Source organism: Electrophorus electricus, chromosome 12 (genome assembly GCF_041902795.1).
Source record: "Electrophorus electricus isolate QZ-2024a chromosome 12, ASM4190279v1, whole genome shotgun sequence".
Classification (NCBI taxonomy): domain Eukaryota; kingdom Metazoa; phylum Chordata; class Actinopteri; order Gymnotiformes; family Gymnotidae; genus Electrophorus; species Electrophorus electricus.
The window spans coordinates 14,162,868-14,177,500 of record NC_137508.1 but is presented as its reverse complement, the minus strand read 5'-3'; the positions used below and the strand labels follow the sequence as shown (position 1 = coordinate 14,177,500).

The 14,633-nt window shown below is 39.3% G+C and overlaps 1 protein-coding gene across 2 annotated transcripts in view; it reads left to right on the top strand.

Annotated features, from left to right (window-relative positions):
- csmd1b (CUB and Sushi multiple domains 1b) overlaps positions 1 to 6,634 on the top strand; it is a 265,284-nt gene extending 258,650 nt beyond the window's left edge. The window contains exons 64-71 of one of the 2 annotated variants that reach the window (XM_081724720.1): positions 1 to 178; positions 632 to 691; positions 1,421 to 1,582; positions 1,990 to 2,102; positions 2,278 to 2,365; positions 3,015 to 3,147; positions 3,510 to 3,572; positions 4,988 to 6,634. The exon at positions 1 to 178 is cut by the window's left edge and continues 2 nt beyond it. In XM_081724720.1, coding sequence (XP_081580846.1) covers positions 1 to 178; positions 632 to 691; positions 1,421 to 1,582; positions 1,990 to 2,102; positions 2,278 to 2,365; positions 3,015 to 3,147; positions 3,510 to 3,572; positions 4,988 to 5,147 — 957 coding nt within the window. In that variant the 3' untranslated portion in view covers positions 5,148 to 6,634. The remainder of the gene's footprint in view (positions 179 to 631; positions 692 to 1,420; positions 1,583 to 1,989; positions 2,103 to 2,277; positions 2,366 to 3,014; positions 3,148 to 3,509; positions 3,573 to 4,987) is intronic. The other variant, XM_027023454.3, reaches the window with a different exon arrangement.
- Positions 6,635 to 14,633: the final 7,999 nt, after the last annotated feature.

The following is a 14,633-nucleotide window of genomic DNA, read 5'->3' as shown; positions in this document are numbered from 1 at the left end:
CACGCCTGCCGACAGCCCGAGACGCCAGCTCACATGGATGTGAGGGCCATCGACCTGCCCACTCTGGGCTACACCCTCATGTACACATGCCAAGACGGCTTCTTTCTGGCCGGGGGATCCGAGCACCGCACGTGCAGACCAGATGGCAGGTGGACGGGAAAGCCTCCCATCTGCAAAGGTAGCAACCCTCATCCATGCCATGAGGCTCGAACAAACGTCCAGGTGTAATAGAAACGTTAACCCATGGACCACAGGTGCAGCATGGTCCCAGTGCTTCTGCTGACCGGAACTTCTCTAAATGAGGTTCTGACTTTACACTGCATGCCCATGTTCTTGCCTCTTACAACTGGGAATAAATTTATTTGTTTTAGACATGTTGTTTGCATTAGGAGTATTTTAAGAACATCAAACCATTTGTTGCGTGGTGCAACACAATAAGGTAATGTCATCTATCAGGTGTTTATGGCACAGTCAAATGTGCAAATGAATAATTATTTGAAACCACCCCCACCCCCAGAAGGTAGACACTAACTAAATAGTCATTATCCCTGTTGCATGTATTTAAAGAGTAAATAGGAATTTGTACCTGCAAATGTCAACTTTGTCCTAAATTATTTGTCCTGTCTCCTAGTTGGCCCAAAAATAAACAGCAAGTCAAAGGATGCAGATGTCCAGAAAAACAAGATTCGAGGTGCGTAGACCTTCATCAGCCATCACCATGGGCCACAGCACCTGTGTTTTCAGGCTGGGCTTGAGGATCCATGTTGAGGTCATCTGAAAGGAGCAGTGTCACCCTAAAAGTGGCAGAATGATTTACATTTAGCTGACGCTTTTATCCAAAGCGACTTACAATTATGACTGAGTACAACTTGAGCAATTGAAGGTTAAGGGCCTTGATCGGGGGTACAACATCAGCACCTTGATAGTGTGGGGCTTGAACCAGCAACCATCCAATTACAAATCAAGTACCTTAAACACGGAGCCACCACTGCCTCATGATTGCAACAGTACATAATAATGTAGCTTATCACTTTCTTAGAAACTTTATAAAACCTAAAGTCTGAAAAATCAGCTTTATTTAAGTAGAAATCCACTATTTATTCAGAAGTGTGCTTGCTTTGTGACTAGTGAGTGGATGTGCGATATTCCTGGAGAGAAGTGTCCTAAGTTTTAGGCTATTCACGTAATGGAAATATTTTAGATCAAACAGTAACCTAAATTTTAGCCCAGTTCTCTCATTAAAAGACAGGTGGCATAGGAATCTCTGGAGACACAGCCCAGTTATAAACTTGATCTCTACCAATCATATATTGTACAATTTCAGACTCAACACTAGATATGAAAAAACAGCTTACATTTCCTTTTAAAATGGATGAATGTATTCATGTCTTTGTTCTTATTTGTATTCATGTTCGTTCAGTTCCAGCAGACGTGTTCTCGTTAAACTCCGGCTGGACGGGATTCTATGAGTACCTTGGCAAAAGACAGGCTGCCACAATAACCGTCAGTGCATTCAATGCCACAACGAGCAGGGTCAATGTTACTCTCCTGGAGCAAAACGGCGTGCAGATCAAGCTTTCTGGCAAGATCTTAGGCATTTACTAAAATTTCAAGACCCCCATATAAAGCACAGTATTGATGACAAAAAAAAAATTAACAAATAACCACTGAAGCACAGAATAACTATTGTAGTATTTCAAGGTATTCAGTCATTAATTAAAATCAGAAGCCTTGTTTTTGGATGCCTCACTAAGCTTTTAAATGAAGAATGAAAAGCAGCATTAACAATTATGTAATTTATTTTGGAACAAATATAAAATGTAGCTGAATCATAATCCTTTTATTTTATTACATATTTCAGTTAAATGTGTTTGATGTAAAAAAAATGTTCTTGTCTGCTTATGGGCATTAGTTTCATTTTTGTATGAGATTAAGAGTTAAGATTGGTGTTTGGCTGTGAAAATTGACAGTGCTATTCATTTTGTGCAGGGACTTACAAGAAAGAGGAAAATCATCTATTACTTAAGGTCTACCAGATACGAGGTCCAACAGAACAGTACTTTAGCAAATTCAAAAATGACAACTGGGCAATGGATGGCTATGTAAGTAGAAAAACCTACACTGCCTTTGTTTTTATAGAAGTTATATTTTTTCGATGTAGAATTTTTTTTGACACTTTTTATGACCAGTCTTGAAAGAGGATACTTGGTCATGCACAAAATGCATAATGGTTGTTGTGTTTGTCTGCCTGTGTTTCCACTCTCATTTCTAATTCAGGTGACAGCAGAGACGGAGAAGAAAATGTTTGTATATCAAGGTCATATCCACAGCAAAGATTTTGGGAAATTTCAGCTGACAAGACAAGGTAAAATGATCGCTACAGTATATATCAGATGGCTTTTTTAAATTAAGTTTCAGTGCAGCCTCAGAATGATGAGTACTGATCTAAGAGAATTATATGGACAAAGGGGACTGTGTATTGGTCCTCCTCCTCAGACATTTAATCAAAGGTGGGTGGAGGAGCCTAAAGCATACTCAAGTAAAACGTTTGTTACTGCTAATACTGCCTCAAGTAGAAGTAATATTAGTCTACAAAAACATGCGTGGGTAGGAGTTAAATAGCAGTTGAAATTTATTCAAATACTACTACCTATGTAATTGCAGTCTTAATCTTAATACAACTTAGGTAACTTCATACAGGCTTTTGTCAGTATTGGAATTGATGTTTGTTAGGTGTGGTTCTACTCTTTGTGATACACAAACAGATGATAAAAGAATTTAACGTAAGTAATGTAAGTAAATTAATGCGAATGGCAAAAAGTAGATTCCTTTCCTCACAAATAAAAAAGTACAAATCCATCAAAATTTCACAAGCAAATGCAACAGAATAAATGTACCTAGTTACAGTTCACCTGCCCCTCCACCTCTAATAAATATAAAATTTTTGCCTCTTCATTTCAGAATGAGTTTTTTTACAACAAGTGCTCACTTTTGGCATTTCATTAAATTTTCAGGTCTTGTCACTACGGATATAGATTCCTCCAGTCCTTACTACGGCACGAACAGCAGCTCAGTTGCAGCTGCCATACTGGTGCCGTTCTTTGCTCTCATTCTGTCAGGGTTTGCGTTTTACCTCTACAAACACAGGTAAGCGCCGACACAAGCATGCCCTCCTCTAGCGTGCGTTGATGCCGTGCTGTCCATGCTGGATGTTGACCTGCGTTGTCTCGCTGAAGTTACGGGAAACTCCTGTGCCTGCTCAGTAAATCGTAACAGATTAGCAGTATAGCCAATGAGCCAATTGACGAGCTCCACATTACTTAAGAGATATGTTGTTCTTTATAATAGCATCATCTAAAATAAATAACCAAAAAAGAAGAAAAAAAAAAAGTGCATCGGAGTTTTCCTAAGATTAGCAAATCAAGCAACAGCCGAATGTGACATGCAGTGAAAAATTGTCATGATGGGTGACAATTCCCCGATAATAAAACAAATAAAAAAATTGGCAGGGTACTATCACAAGAGACAGATGAAAATGAGAGACCCAAAGACGTAATCAGGGCCGGCTCCAGGTAAGACCCCAAAAGCTAAATCACTAGGCACCGACCCCACTGCTGCCACATCGCCATCGTCTCTTTTTCTTTTTCCTACATCTCGTCAGGGGCAGGGGAGGAGGCAGTGTTTGTCTGGGTGGGTGGAGCATGGCCCAAGTTGGGGAGGGGGGTCAGAGCTTGAGAGAGCCATATTATGTTTGTGGTGTTGGTCATCTCTGTCTCCCTGCTTTGACTAAAAGCCATCCTGTTTATTTCTGTTTGTGTAAATGTGCCACCTGAATGTCACAAGTCGTTTCTGCTTTAATGTTTTTGAGTTCTTTTAAGGTTCTCTGAAGTGTGACACAGCACTCCTCCTCTTGCACATGAGCAAGGGAGGGAGAGGAATCTGAATTTGGTTCAAGATGTAGGTCATTTATTTAGATTATAGTACAATATATGTGTGTGACTATAAATCACTGCTGTGGCTGGTAGCCAGGGAAGGGGATATCAGTCACAGTTCTCTAACTCCTATGGATTGGGCAACCAGTGACCTTTCTGGAACAGGATTATTTTAGGCTTTAATTATTGGTGCTGAGGAGAAAATATTCCTCCCCATCAGTCCTTATGGAGAGAGGCATTATGTCTCTGGCTTGTTTCCTGACTTTTTTTGAGCTTCTGGCCATGATGGTCATTTTTTCCCTCCAGCTTTTTTTCCCCTTTCCCTGCAGGACTAATAGCTTCCCACTCACTTTGATTCACACCCTTGAAAAGGCTTGCAGTCATTTTAAAAATGGAGTCGGGGATACAGGGTATTTTTCGCACATGCTAATGGCCCTCCCGCACAAACACAGGTCTTTGCGGAGCTCAACTTCACACATTATCTTTATTATAGCAGAGTGGGATGGCAGGAGACCCCGCCCTCCCAGCCCTCTTTAACATTTAACCTCGGCGTACCGGATGAGCTCAGCTGAACAGCACCATGCTTTCCATATCTGCCCTCAAGCTATATTCGCTGGTGTCTGAAAGCTGTGTGCTGGATGGGAAACCCCCATCAAAGCATTTGCATTTGATTGAGGGGGCAGTTTAAGTGGAAGAACCTAAGATGATAATTCCATGTCTCTTTCTAAGTTGGATTTTTTTTGTCTTTTTATATCTTTATTTGTTTTGTTTTAATACTTGGATATGCATTTGTCTCACCCCATCCCTGGATGAGGGCATCATGTTTTTATTTATTTATTTTAGGCTCGACCTAACATCTCTAATGTCTATGTTATTTTTTATTAATGTAAAAAGACAATGTACTCTAGAATGTGCTGATGTTTTGGACAGTGTCCCACTTTGATAATCACCACTTCAAGTTGAACTTCTGTGACATTGAAAAGAGATTGGAACTGCATGCTGCAACCATTGGCTGTCCCCCTGCAGTAATGGGGTTGGTCTTTTTCCCTCGACAGAACAAGACCAAAAGTCCAGTACAACGGATATGCTGGGCACGAGAATACGAATGGGCAGGCATCGTTTGAGAATCCCATGTATGACACGAATATGAAGCCGACGGAGGCGAAAGCTGTTCGGTTCGACACGACGCTCAACACGGTGTGCACCGTGGTATAGCCTCTGCTAGCCGGACTAGCTCGATGCAACATCGAGAGGCAACCAGGAGTAGTACCTTCTTTGTGACTGGGTCCAGTTTGGTAGGAACATGAACTTCAAGTTCAACTCTGATAATTTCCTCATTTCAAAGAACCAACAGCTTTTTTGTTGTTGATTTGGATTGGGGGGTGGGTTACAACCACAGAAGAAATTAAAACTTTGCAAAAATAGAAGTTTCAGAGGAATCTATCAAAGAAACAAAAAGTAGACATTTTTATAAATCTAGGCTTGCAAGGTGATTTTGGCCAGAACAAATATCCATGTTGTTTCTCAGAGCAAGGAACACCACCATTAACAGCACATGTGTAGATTCAAAGGTTTTTTATCCTCCTTTTTTCATGCTCCCCCCTCCAAAAAAAAAAAACCACACTCCCTAGGGAAGATGCTGAAGTTTCTTTAAAAGCCACAGAGTTGCTCACCCAGTGTATTTTCTTCAGTGAAGACAAATGACAATGAACAGAGCAACTGGACAAGAGTGGCGTAGAGTGGTACAGCAGATATCTCCAATGACAAGATGCTCAGCAGAAAACCCGACATCCCTCCCTGGGTTGTGGATGGAACTGTCAACTGTTGCATTGCAGGAAAAAAGAACTAAAAAACAAACAAACGAAAAACTGATTAAAAACCTGAAAAAAACTTTATTGCACAAATTTTGCACTAGTATGAGGAGGATGTGAAATGTGTTTATTGGAACAAATGAGCAAACAGAAAAAATAATATACAGGGTTACTGACCATGTGTATATAAACATGTAATTCCATATCCATAAAGAGCATGATGTCATGCTATATCTATCAAGAGAGAGTCTGATTATATTTTCTAAATTAGCTCTGCAAATAAAGTTATGTTTATGTTTACAAAAACCTATTTGAAAGGTTATAAGGACACACTTTAAGCTTTGGAACTGTTCTTTTTTTAAACATACATTCCTTCCCATTTTTCATTCTTCCTTTAGTTCTCTTTTCCTTTTTTTTTCTTCTCCAGAAATGTGAGCACCATTTTTTTAGTTTTCATTGCTAAAATCTAATCAAAATAAAACTGCTTTGACAAGCCTAGATGTAAAAAACATTCCCTTTTTTACTGAATATTTACACATTCATCATTCAACATTCAGGTTCTTTTCCATGGCTTTAAGCCTCATTTGATGCCATTCTGTATGTTCTCATCCTGACTGATTACTGACAAATTTGCTTTCAGTATGTATCAAATATACCTCTTGTGCAGAAGGATATAATTTTTTATGATGCTGGTGCAAATCTTTATTTTAATGAATGCTGCACTTACGTTAAATCACTGTTTTCATCCCAGGGTTGATGCTGATATGTTAATAATCATGCGTTCTAGGCTATTCATGTTTATCATCTGTTAATGCCTTTATGAGATTTTTCAGCTCATAAGTTGGTTAATTTTTTCCCATCTGTCCCTCTTTATACCACTTGTTCTATCATCCCACCCCCACCCCACCCCAAAGATACTGGGTCACTGAAGGTCAGGCGTACTCTCGAAGAAACACTGCCTTATTAGTTTCACAAGCATGACAGTGCCGTTTCAATACCCAATGACCTGTATCATTACCTAGTGAAGAGTGGAGAGCTTCTTGGGTACGTATTCACTGTGATTTTAATCTCATAAGTTGCTGGGTTTTCCTGACCATACCAGTAACAGAGCATTCACTCATTGCAAAGGCAAACATTTTTAAATCTGCAAACTAGCTGACACCAGTTGTTTTTGTTTTCCAAAATACACTGTTATATGCACTCGCACTTCAACACATTACAAGCTTAGCATCAAATGTGCACAAATGACATTAAGATTGCTTTTCGGTAACAGATATTTTCATGCTGGCCATATTTTCAATTTGAGCGTCCTGTTGAGGTGACGTAAAACCACACCATTGTGTAAATGGAGACATTTGCTTTGAGCTGATGCAGTACTACTAAAATGTTATACAGTCACATTTAGCTGTTAGACAGAAACATGTTCATGCACAAGTCTAAACGTGCTGTGTTGGACTCTTGGATCAGGTTAAGGTGTGAAACCTAATGGTATCAGTTCTGTCTCTCTCACACTACACTCTCCATGTTATGATAACCTAGATAATCCACATCTTGCCTTTATTCAGGCTTGCTGCAATAATGTTGACTTTTGTTTTCCTTTTTTCACCACTGTAAAATAGTTTACCAACTGACAAGCTGTAAAACTGCATTCAAATCAACAGTCACCATGTTCACTTATGTCATTCTGTCATGTGCTGCTGACTTGAAGTAGGTGCAACAGAAAATGTTTTTGTACAGAAATATATTTTTTATGAAGAATTTGTAAATTTATGAAATATGCTGTACTTTTTTCATTAATGTAGGTAAAATTGTTAAAATAAATGTTTTTACTGTATAAAATGTAAATTAATGGTTTATCTACCTATAAGTATATATCTATGGTTGAAACATTTTCCAACAAATGTCAATATGTACGAGCTTTTATGACCTATTCTGCTCGTATGTGTTCTTTGACGTGGGAGAAAACAATGAACCTTAGAGAACTGTATTACAGATTGTCAAAAGACATATTTTGGGAAATATTATTTCAGATAAATATTAAAGTATTTTAAAATATAGATTCATTTTTGTTTCGATTCTACTACATGTTGTTGCACAGATGAATAAAGCAGGTGAGTAATGAGCAGATGATGCTATGACGTCCGAGCAACATTTGGTAGAAAATGCCAACACATTCTTAATTTAGGTTACAAATCTAATCTTATCCACTGCAAATGTCTTACACAATACACAAATGTATTGTCACATAAATGTGTATGCACTGTACAGTCAGTAGATAAATGGACATGGCACATTTTGTGGGATTTTGGCTGTGTACTTCAGCACATTTGGTTAGAATGAAACCATCAAACAGTTTTTATGTCTAGAGTTGTTTCTAGATGTGGCTTTTTCCTCCTTCTGCAAAGGATTAAACATGCATCTGTTTAATTAAAGCAGGGCCAATATGAAGCCACCAGAGACACAGCCCAAAGTTCTCTAATACCAGCCTCTCTGATTTCACTGCTGACCTGGTTTGTCACTTATGTATTCGTGTAGGTCAATGTTCTGGCATGGAATTAAGTGCAGAGCTTCCACAACAGCTGTCATATTGCAATGGTTTTCTTCCACCAACTCTCCTTTTGAAGCCTCCAGCAAACTGGAAATTTCAAACCCCTGCTGTTTTTTCAGTCCTTATGTTTCCTATGCCTCCACTGAAAAGCAATTAGAGACATAAAATTATTATTTCTTACATGTTTTGAACCCAGCATGTCTTTTAGAATGATCCACCAGCTTTACCAAAAACAAAAGATGCTTAGCATTGAACCACCACCACCGCTTGTCTCACTAGCATCAACATGGGTAACAGAATTCACCATTACCTGCTGTCACCTCAGCGCTTCCATGCCTCACCATGTCATCACAGAGCTTCCTTTTAAAAAAATGGGTATTTATTTCCATCATGCTAGCTAATAAAATGATATCATAAAAAATTAAATACTTTGTAGTATCCTGTCAGACCACATAAAAAAGCTGATAGTTATAAGTTATGCAGTCAGGATGCTGGTATTGTTAAAGGCAAATTTGTTATGACATGACTAATTTTCCTAGTGTTTTGTTTGTTTGTTTGTTTGTTTTGTCTCAGCTAATGCCAGATTTGACTAAAGTGTGACTAAATTAAGGTAAAATAATTACAAAACAATTACAAGATGAAATATAAATAATTATAGATCAAAGAGAAGGCTAACAGCAAAACAATAGAAATTACTGCTAAAATCAATCAGTGTCCCTGAATATTTTTGTTTAATGGGAATGGCTAAATACTGAGTGAATAATCTTGAATACTGAAGGGTATAAACGATCTACTAATGCCCCTAGATCACATGCTTTAGACAGTTGTTGCAAAGGTTTTGTAACTAAGTACTAAAACAGAAAGAATTATCATTTTATTAATTTGTCACATTTTTATCTGCTGAAATATGACTATATTGATGTGATGCATATATGGTGATTTGACTAAAAACCTTTGAACATTTCTGATATTAGCTGACATTACTTTTATGTGATTGTTTCACTTTAAATCTACTGTCCTGGAATACAGATCCAACCATCCCAAAAATAGTGTGAGTCTAGTTATTTAGCTACTTCAGTGTATCATGAAGCATGTGTGAACATTTGAACCTGAAGTTGCACCTGAAAAAAATATCTCCATAGTTTTTTTTTCTACATGTTCTTCAGTTATCGCTATATATAGTTATATTTGTTTGTTTACTTATTTGTGTTTTTAGTTTGTTTAACTCATATCTGTCCATCTACCAAAAACAACAACAAAAAAATCACATTTTCCAGTGTTTTTGCCAGTTAGGAGATACACTTACCTAACTGATGACTGACACTTGTTTATGACACACCTCACAGTTGCACTTGGACTGCGATGTTGATTTCCCTCATGAGAAATGGCTTATTTCTGCCATGAGGGAAATCTGTAATCGGTGGCACATATTCCATTTATCTTGTTTAGTCCATGTTTGCTGATTGTGGGTCCTATCCAATTTCGTGCTTACGTCATTTCAGTTTTGTCATTAGCTCTGGTTGAAGGAGACGCCACTAGAGCTCATTAGTCTTTAATGCTAAACACTCTTTCATGAGTAATCATGAGTAAACACAACCTGTCCTGTGAGCTGCATTGGGCTCATATACTCACTTCACCATTTCATGATAATTCACTCAATGTCAAGCAACAAGGAAATGTGGCTCAAATTGGATATTAAGACCTCTGAAACCCTATGCACTGAATGATGCATAGAACAACCTCTGCAATAGTTTTAAGCCTCTTTAAAAATGGTTGGGATGTACTGTGACAATTACAAGAAGTTCCAAAAGTCAAATATGACATGAAGGCCTACTTCTTATTTGTTTCAAATACATATAATCCCATTTCTGAAAATGTATGTGAATATTTATTAGGATTTCTGATCTTAAATGATCATTGGAAACCTTACATGATTAAAAACTGCAGGGTATGGGGAGATGTTGTAATACTAAAAGCTATGATAGGAGAGGTTGTGCTCAGAGAAGTTATGCTTAATGCAGTTATAAGTGATGGAAATTATCATTTTAATTATGTATATGTATGTGTTGAAAAATGCCAACCTGTTATTTGCATTGCTATTCAGTTTGCTTGTGTGATTTTTATTTTATTAAGAATATTTGCATAATTTCCAAAAAGTACAAGAGACAGTGAACCACAAGTTTATTAGGAATGTCACTCAGCAAGTCAGACATATGTTGGGAAAACAGCTCAGTGTACTGAAACTGCACTCAACTTCTATTCCAATTCAGTGCTGAAAAACATCCCATGGACAAATGCACATGGAAAGATATGGGTTCATAGAAGAAAGATACTGTAGGAGGTGTCTTCCTCATTTGAATGAAAAGGCAGTGGCCTACTTTCAACTGAGTCTCAAGTTTAGTATTTTGAAGAGTCTTCAGCAAACTTGCCTGAGGCAAAACTTGTGCTTAATGTGTTACTTGTAGCTGTAGTGACAGTTGCATCTGCTGTTCCTTTTAAAACCTATACTCTTCTGGCACATGGGTAGAGGATCTGATTTCATACAGTTTGACATCCCAGTTTGCCTGCCTGCCATTCAAATGCTGTAGCATGCAAGCGAAGATTCAACGTTTATGATTAAAATCAAGTGTCTTGCATAGGCACTTGGTTAAAGAGCTGCATTGGACCTGAAGATCCTTGTTCTGTTCTCTCAGTTGCATAATTGTTTAGCCATAACAAAGAATGTGCCCTTTATAGAAGGCAAAAACAACACCTCAAGTGGCCACTCAGCATGACCAGACTGTTTTTGCTTGACTACAATCAGTGTAATTTCCGCTGTTATCTGGAAATGGTGTTTTCACTACGATTTAAGCAGAAGCTGTGTGATCTTTAAAATCTTTAAAAAGTGCTCTAAGTCTTAATGCTGTCTAGGCAGGTCTCCATGCAACTGTTTACATTTGTTTAAAAAAACACATATTTTGGCCTCCTGAATGGCTCCTTAGGGTTCTTTGCTACCTGGAGATTCATGACAGTATAATTCTAACAATTACATGTAATAAGATGTAATATGAGTTGTGGCATTGGCAGAGTGGTGACATTCCTTACATCCATAACAACACCAGGTCAGATCATAATACACCAGAGGCAAATGTTCTAAACAAGAGGGATCTAATATCCCATCCTTGCATTTTATGATTAAGTCTGCAAGCAGTGATAAAAACATTGTTTCTCACTAAAGCTACTAGTATTGGGTTTGACATTATTAAAACCTTTCATGCCTTGATGATTCTTTCCACAACCTTGTGCTGTCTCATATCATTCTTTCAGGTTCATATCTAACAATTAAATTAATCTTTCTCCTTGTAACGATAGGAGGCTAAGCAGGATTTGGGGACAAGTTACAGAAAAAAAGAACATATATGTTTATTTATACCGAGAACATGGATTACATAGCCATTGAGCTAGCATAACATCAACAGAACCATAGGGGTTTATATACACACGTTAATGAAAAGCAATTCCAAACAGGTGTGCCACAGTACACACACACACACACACCCACAAACACACACAGGGAGACACTTGGGAGGAGGGGCTGTACCGTGACAGAGCCCCTCCTCAACAGCACAACTCCCGGTGCGCCAACGCCAAATGGCGAAGCCAGAGGAACGAGCGACCCAACATGGGCCAGTGCATGCAGGACAGGGGGGAAGGACAGGGACCAGGATGACAACAGACACAGAAATGGACACACTCACAGGCACAGACACAAAGGGGGACAAAGTGACTGAGACGGACAATGTGATGGGGACGGACACAGTGACAGGGATGGGTAGAAAACTACATAAAGGACTGTTAAAGAGTCCAGGCAAGCCGGCAAGAGGCCCGGCCTGTCCCCCAGTCCTTGGCGGGGTTTGAGTCCTACCTGCCTGTGGAGGATCACCCCTCACTGATTTGGGGGGCAGTGACTTTCACGCACCCATTTCAGGAAGCACACCAGTTACTTTGCCAGGCTCTGGGTTGGGCACTCCTGTCACCTCCCCTTTCCTCTATGAGGCTTAGGTGCAGGCACATGAGTTCCGGGGTTGTATGCCCTGGTAGAGGGAGTTTCCTCCTGGATGATGTCGCCTCTAGGAGTTTCACGCGTGCTGGCTTGCTTATGCCTAGGTGAAATCTCCTGGGCGGATCCTTGGGCAGTATCGTACGTGGCAGAGGGTCATCGTTCCCGGAGATGGCAGAGTAAACAACACTGTCCGCAAGAGAATCCCCATGGAGGACCTCCTCTACCTCCATCGGTGGATCCTCCCCATAATCGGACCCCAAGTCCGACCACAGACTGACGTCACTGTACTCCCCTCTCTCTCCATACTCAGCGTAGCCCTCAGAATAGTCCATGTAGGACCCAGCAGAGTCCACCTCCGAGTGCTGATTCTCATAGTCCGGCTGGTCTCCGTAGGACCCAGTGGAATCCACCTCCGAGTGTCAGTTATTGTAGTCCGCTGGTCTCCGTAGGACTCAGGACCAACCCCGGACCATACACAGGGCCCCCCCAAAGTCCTCCAGTGGGTTCCTCCCCTGTTGTGGACCCATGGAGTGAGGCCAGGATGAGTGAAGGTCTCTCCGCGGGACAGGAGGAGTCCACGGAGTCTGACTCTGAGGACTGGAAATCATTATACCAGTCCTGGTAGCCAGACGTGGTTCTGCACGACTCCCCCGCTCCTGCACCTGGACCACGCTCACCTGGACCACTCTCCCCTATTGTGGGAGTCAGGAGGGTGCTCAAGAACACAGGGGCTTCCCTGCAAGGGCTGTAGGAGGGCGTTCACTTCCCTTCTTTCCCTTCCTCGTTTTACCTTTCCAAGGCATCCTTCATCATTCGGTGTTTCTGTAATGATAGGAGGCTAAGCAGGATGCGGGGAAGAGTTACAGAAAACAAGAACATACGTTTATTTACAATGAGAATAAGGAGTATGTAGCCATTGAGCTAGCGTAACATCAAACACTGACAACAGACAACAGAACCATAGGGGTTTATATACACATGTTAATGAAAAGCAATTACAAACAGGTGTGACACATGGAGGACGTGGCCATACGGACAAACACACACACACACACACACACACACACACACACACACTCCTTAACTAAGTAGATAAAACAACTTATTCACAATGATTCATTGTTGTTCTGAATATAACCATGACATCTCACAATAACCCACCGAATCACCCTTTAACTACTGGAAAAAAATTTAGATATAAATGTTGTTTTTGAAATGGAAAAAATAAGCTGTTTGAATAATTCATATATTCATATATAAGGTTCATATATAGTACTGTACAAAAGTCCTAGGCTACCATTAGATTTGTTGTTTTAGCAATGGTAATGACTATATGTAATTATTATATATAATTATGTCTTTCTATTAGAATACAACTAGATAATACTGGAAATTTGTATGGAGTGTTTAAAAAATCTTTTAAAAACACACCTTCTATAGGCTACAGTGGCTGAAAGATTACTTCAGAAAACTTCAGTAATTAATTTAATTCATAAATAAAGAGACTGAGAAATAATTATATATGGTCATTATACTATTGCTAAAAGAACAAATAGAATATTGGCCTAAGACTTTTGCACAGTACTGTACGTGTTGATAATTGATAGTTGATTAATTGACAGTGTCACTCCTTATAAATGCAGTTTGGATTCTCAATTGATATTTGGAGGTGTTTTTGGAAAATGCAGTCAGTTTTAACAATGAAAGTAATTAGCAACATGCTTTTTAACAGGCTTATGCCTCTCCAACCAAGGAGAGTATCAAGTTTCAAGTTTCAAGTTTGGTTTATTTGTCACATACATAGTCATACACAGTATAACTCGCAGTGAAATGGTTGTGAAATCAGTTCAATCAGCTTTTCCTGTGTGCAAATACACAAATTATATACAGCCACTGCATCTCCAGAGGGTCCTGGATAGTGACTGACAAATATTATGATAAATAAAAAATAAATGTGTGGCTCTAAGTACTGCTACTTGTGTCTCAATCCATGAGACTACCACCAGAATTGTGCTGTTTAAAATGACAAATGCCATGCTCATGTGCTTCAGAAACATGAGCATGAATGTCATTGTCAGCCTTGTACTAGACTCCTTCAATCACAGTAAAGTTTGTTAACCATCATCAAGATGAAGGTTGGGGCAGACGTCTGAAATGTTTCTTTAGTGGTAAAGAAGGTTATATGGCATTGTTGAGAAGGATAATTGAGTCAAATATGTGCAGCTGGCTGCAGTCGTTTATAGTTTTCCTTGCACACATCTCTCTCATTGACGGAAAGTTCAAGTAGCAGTGAATTAAGT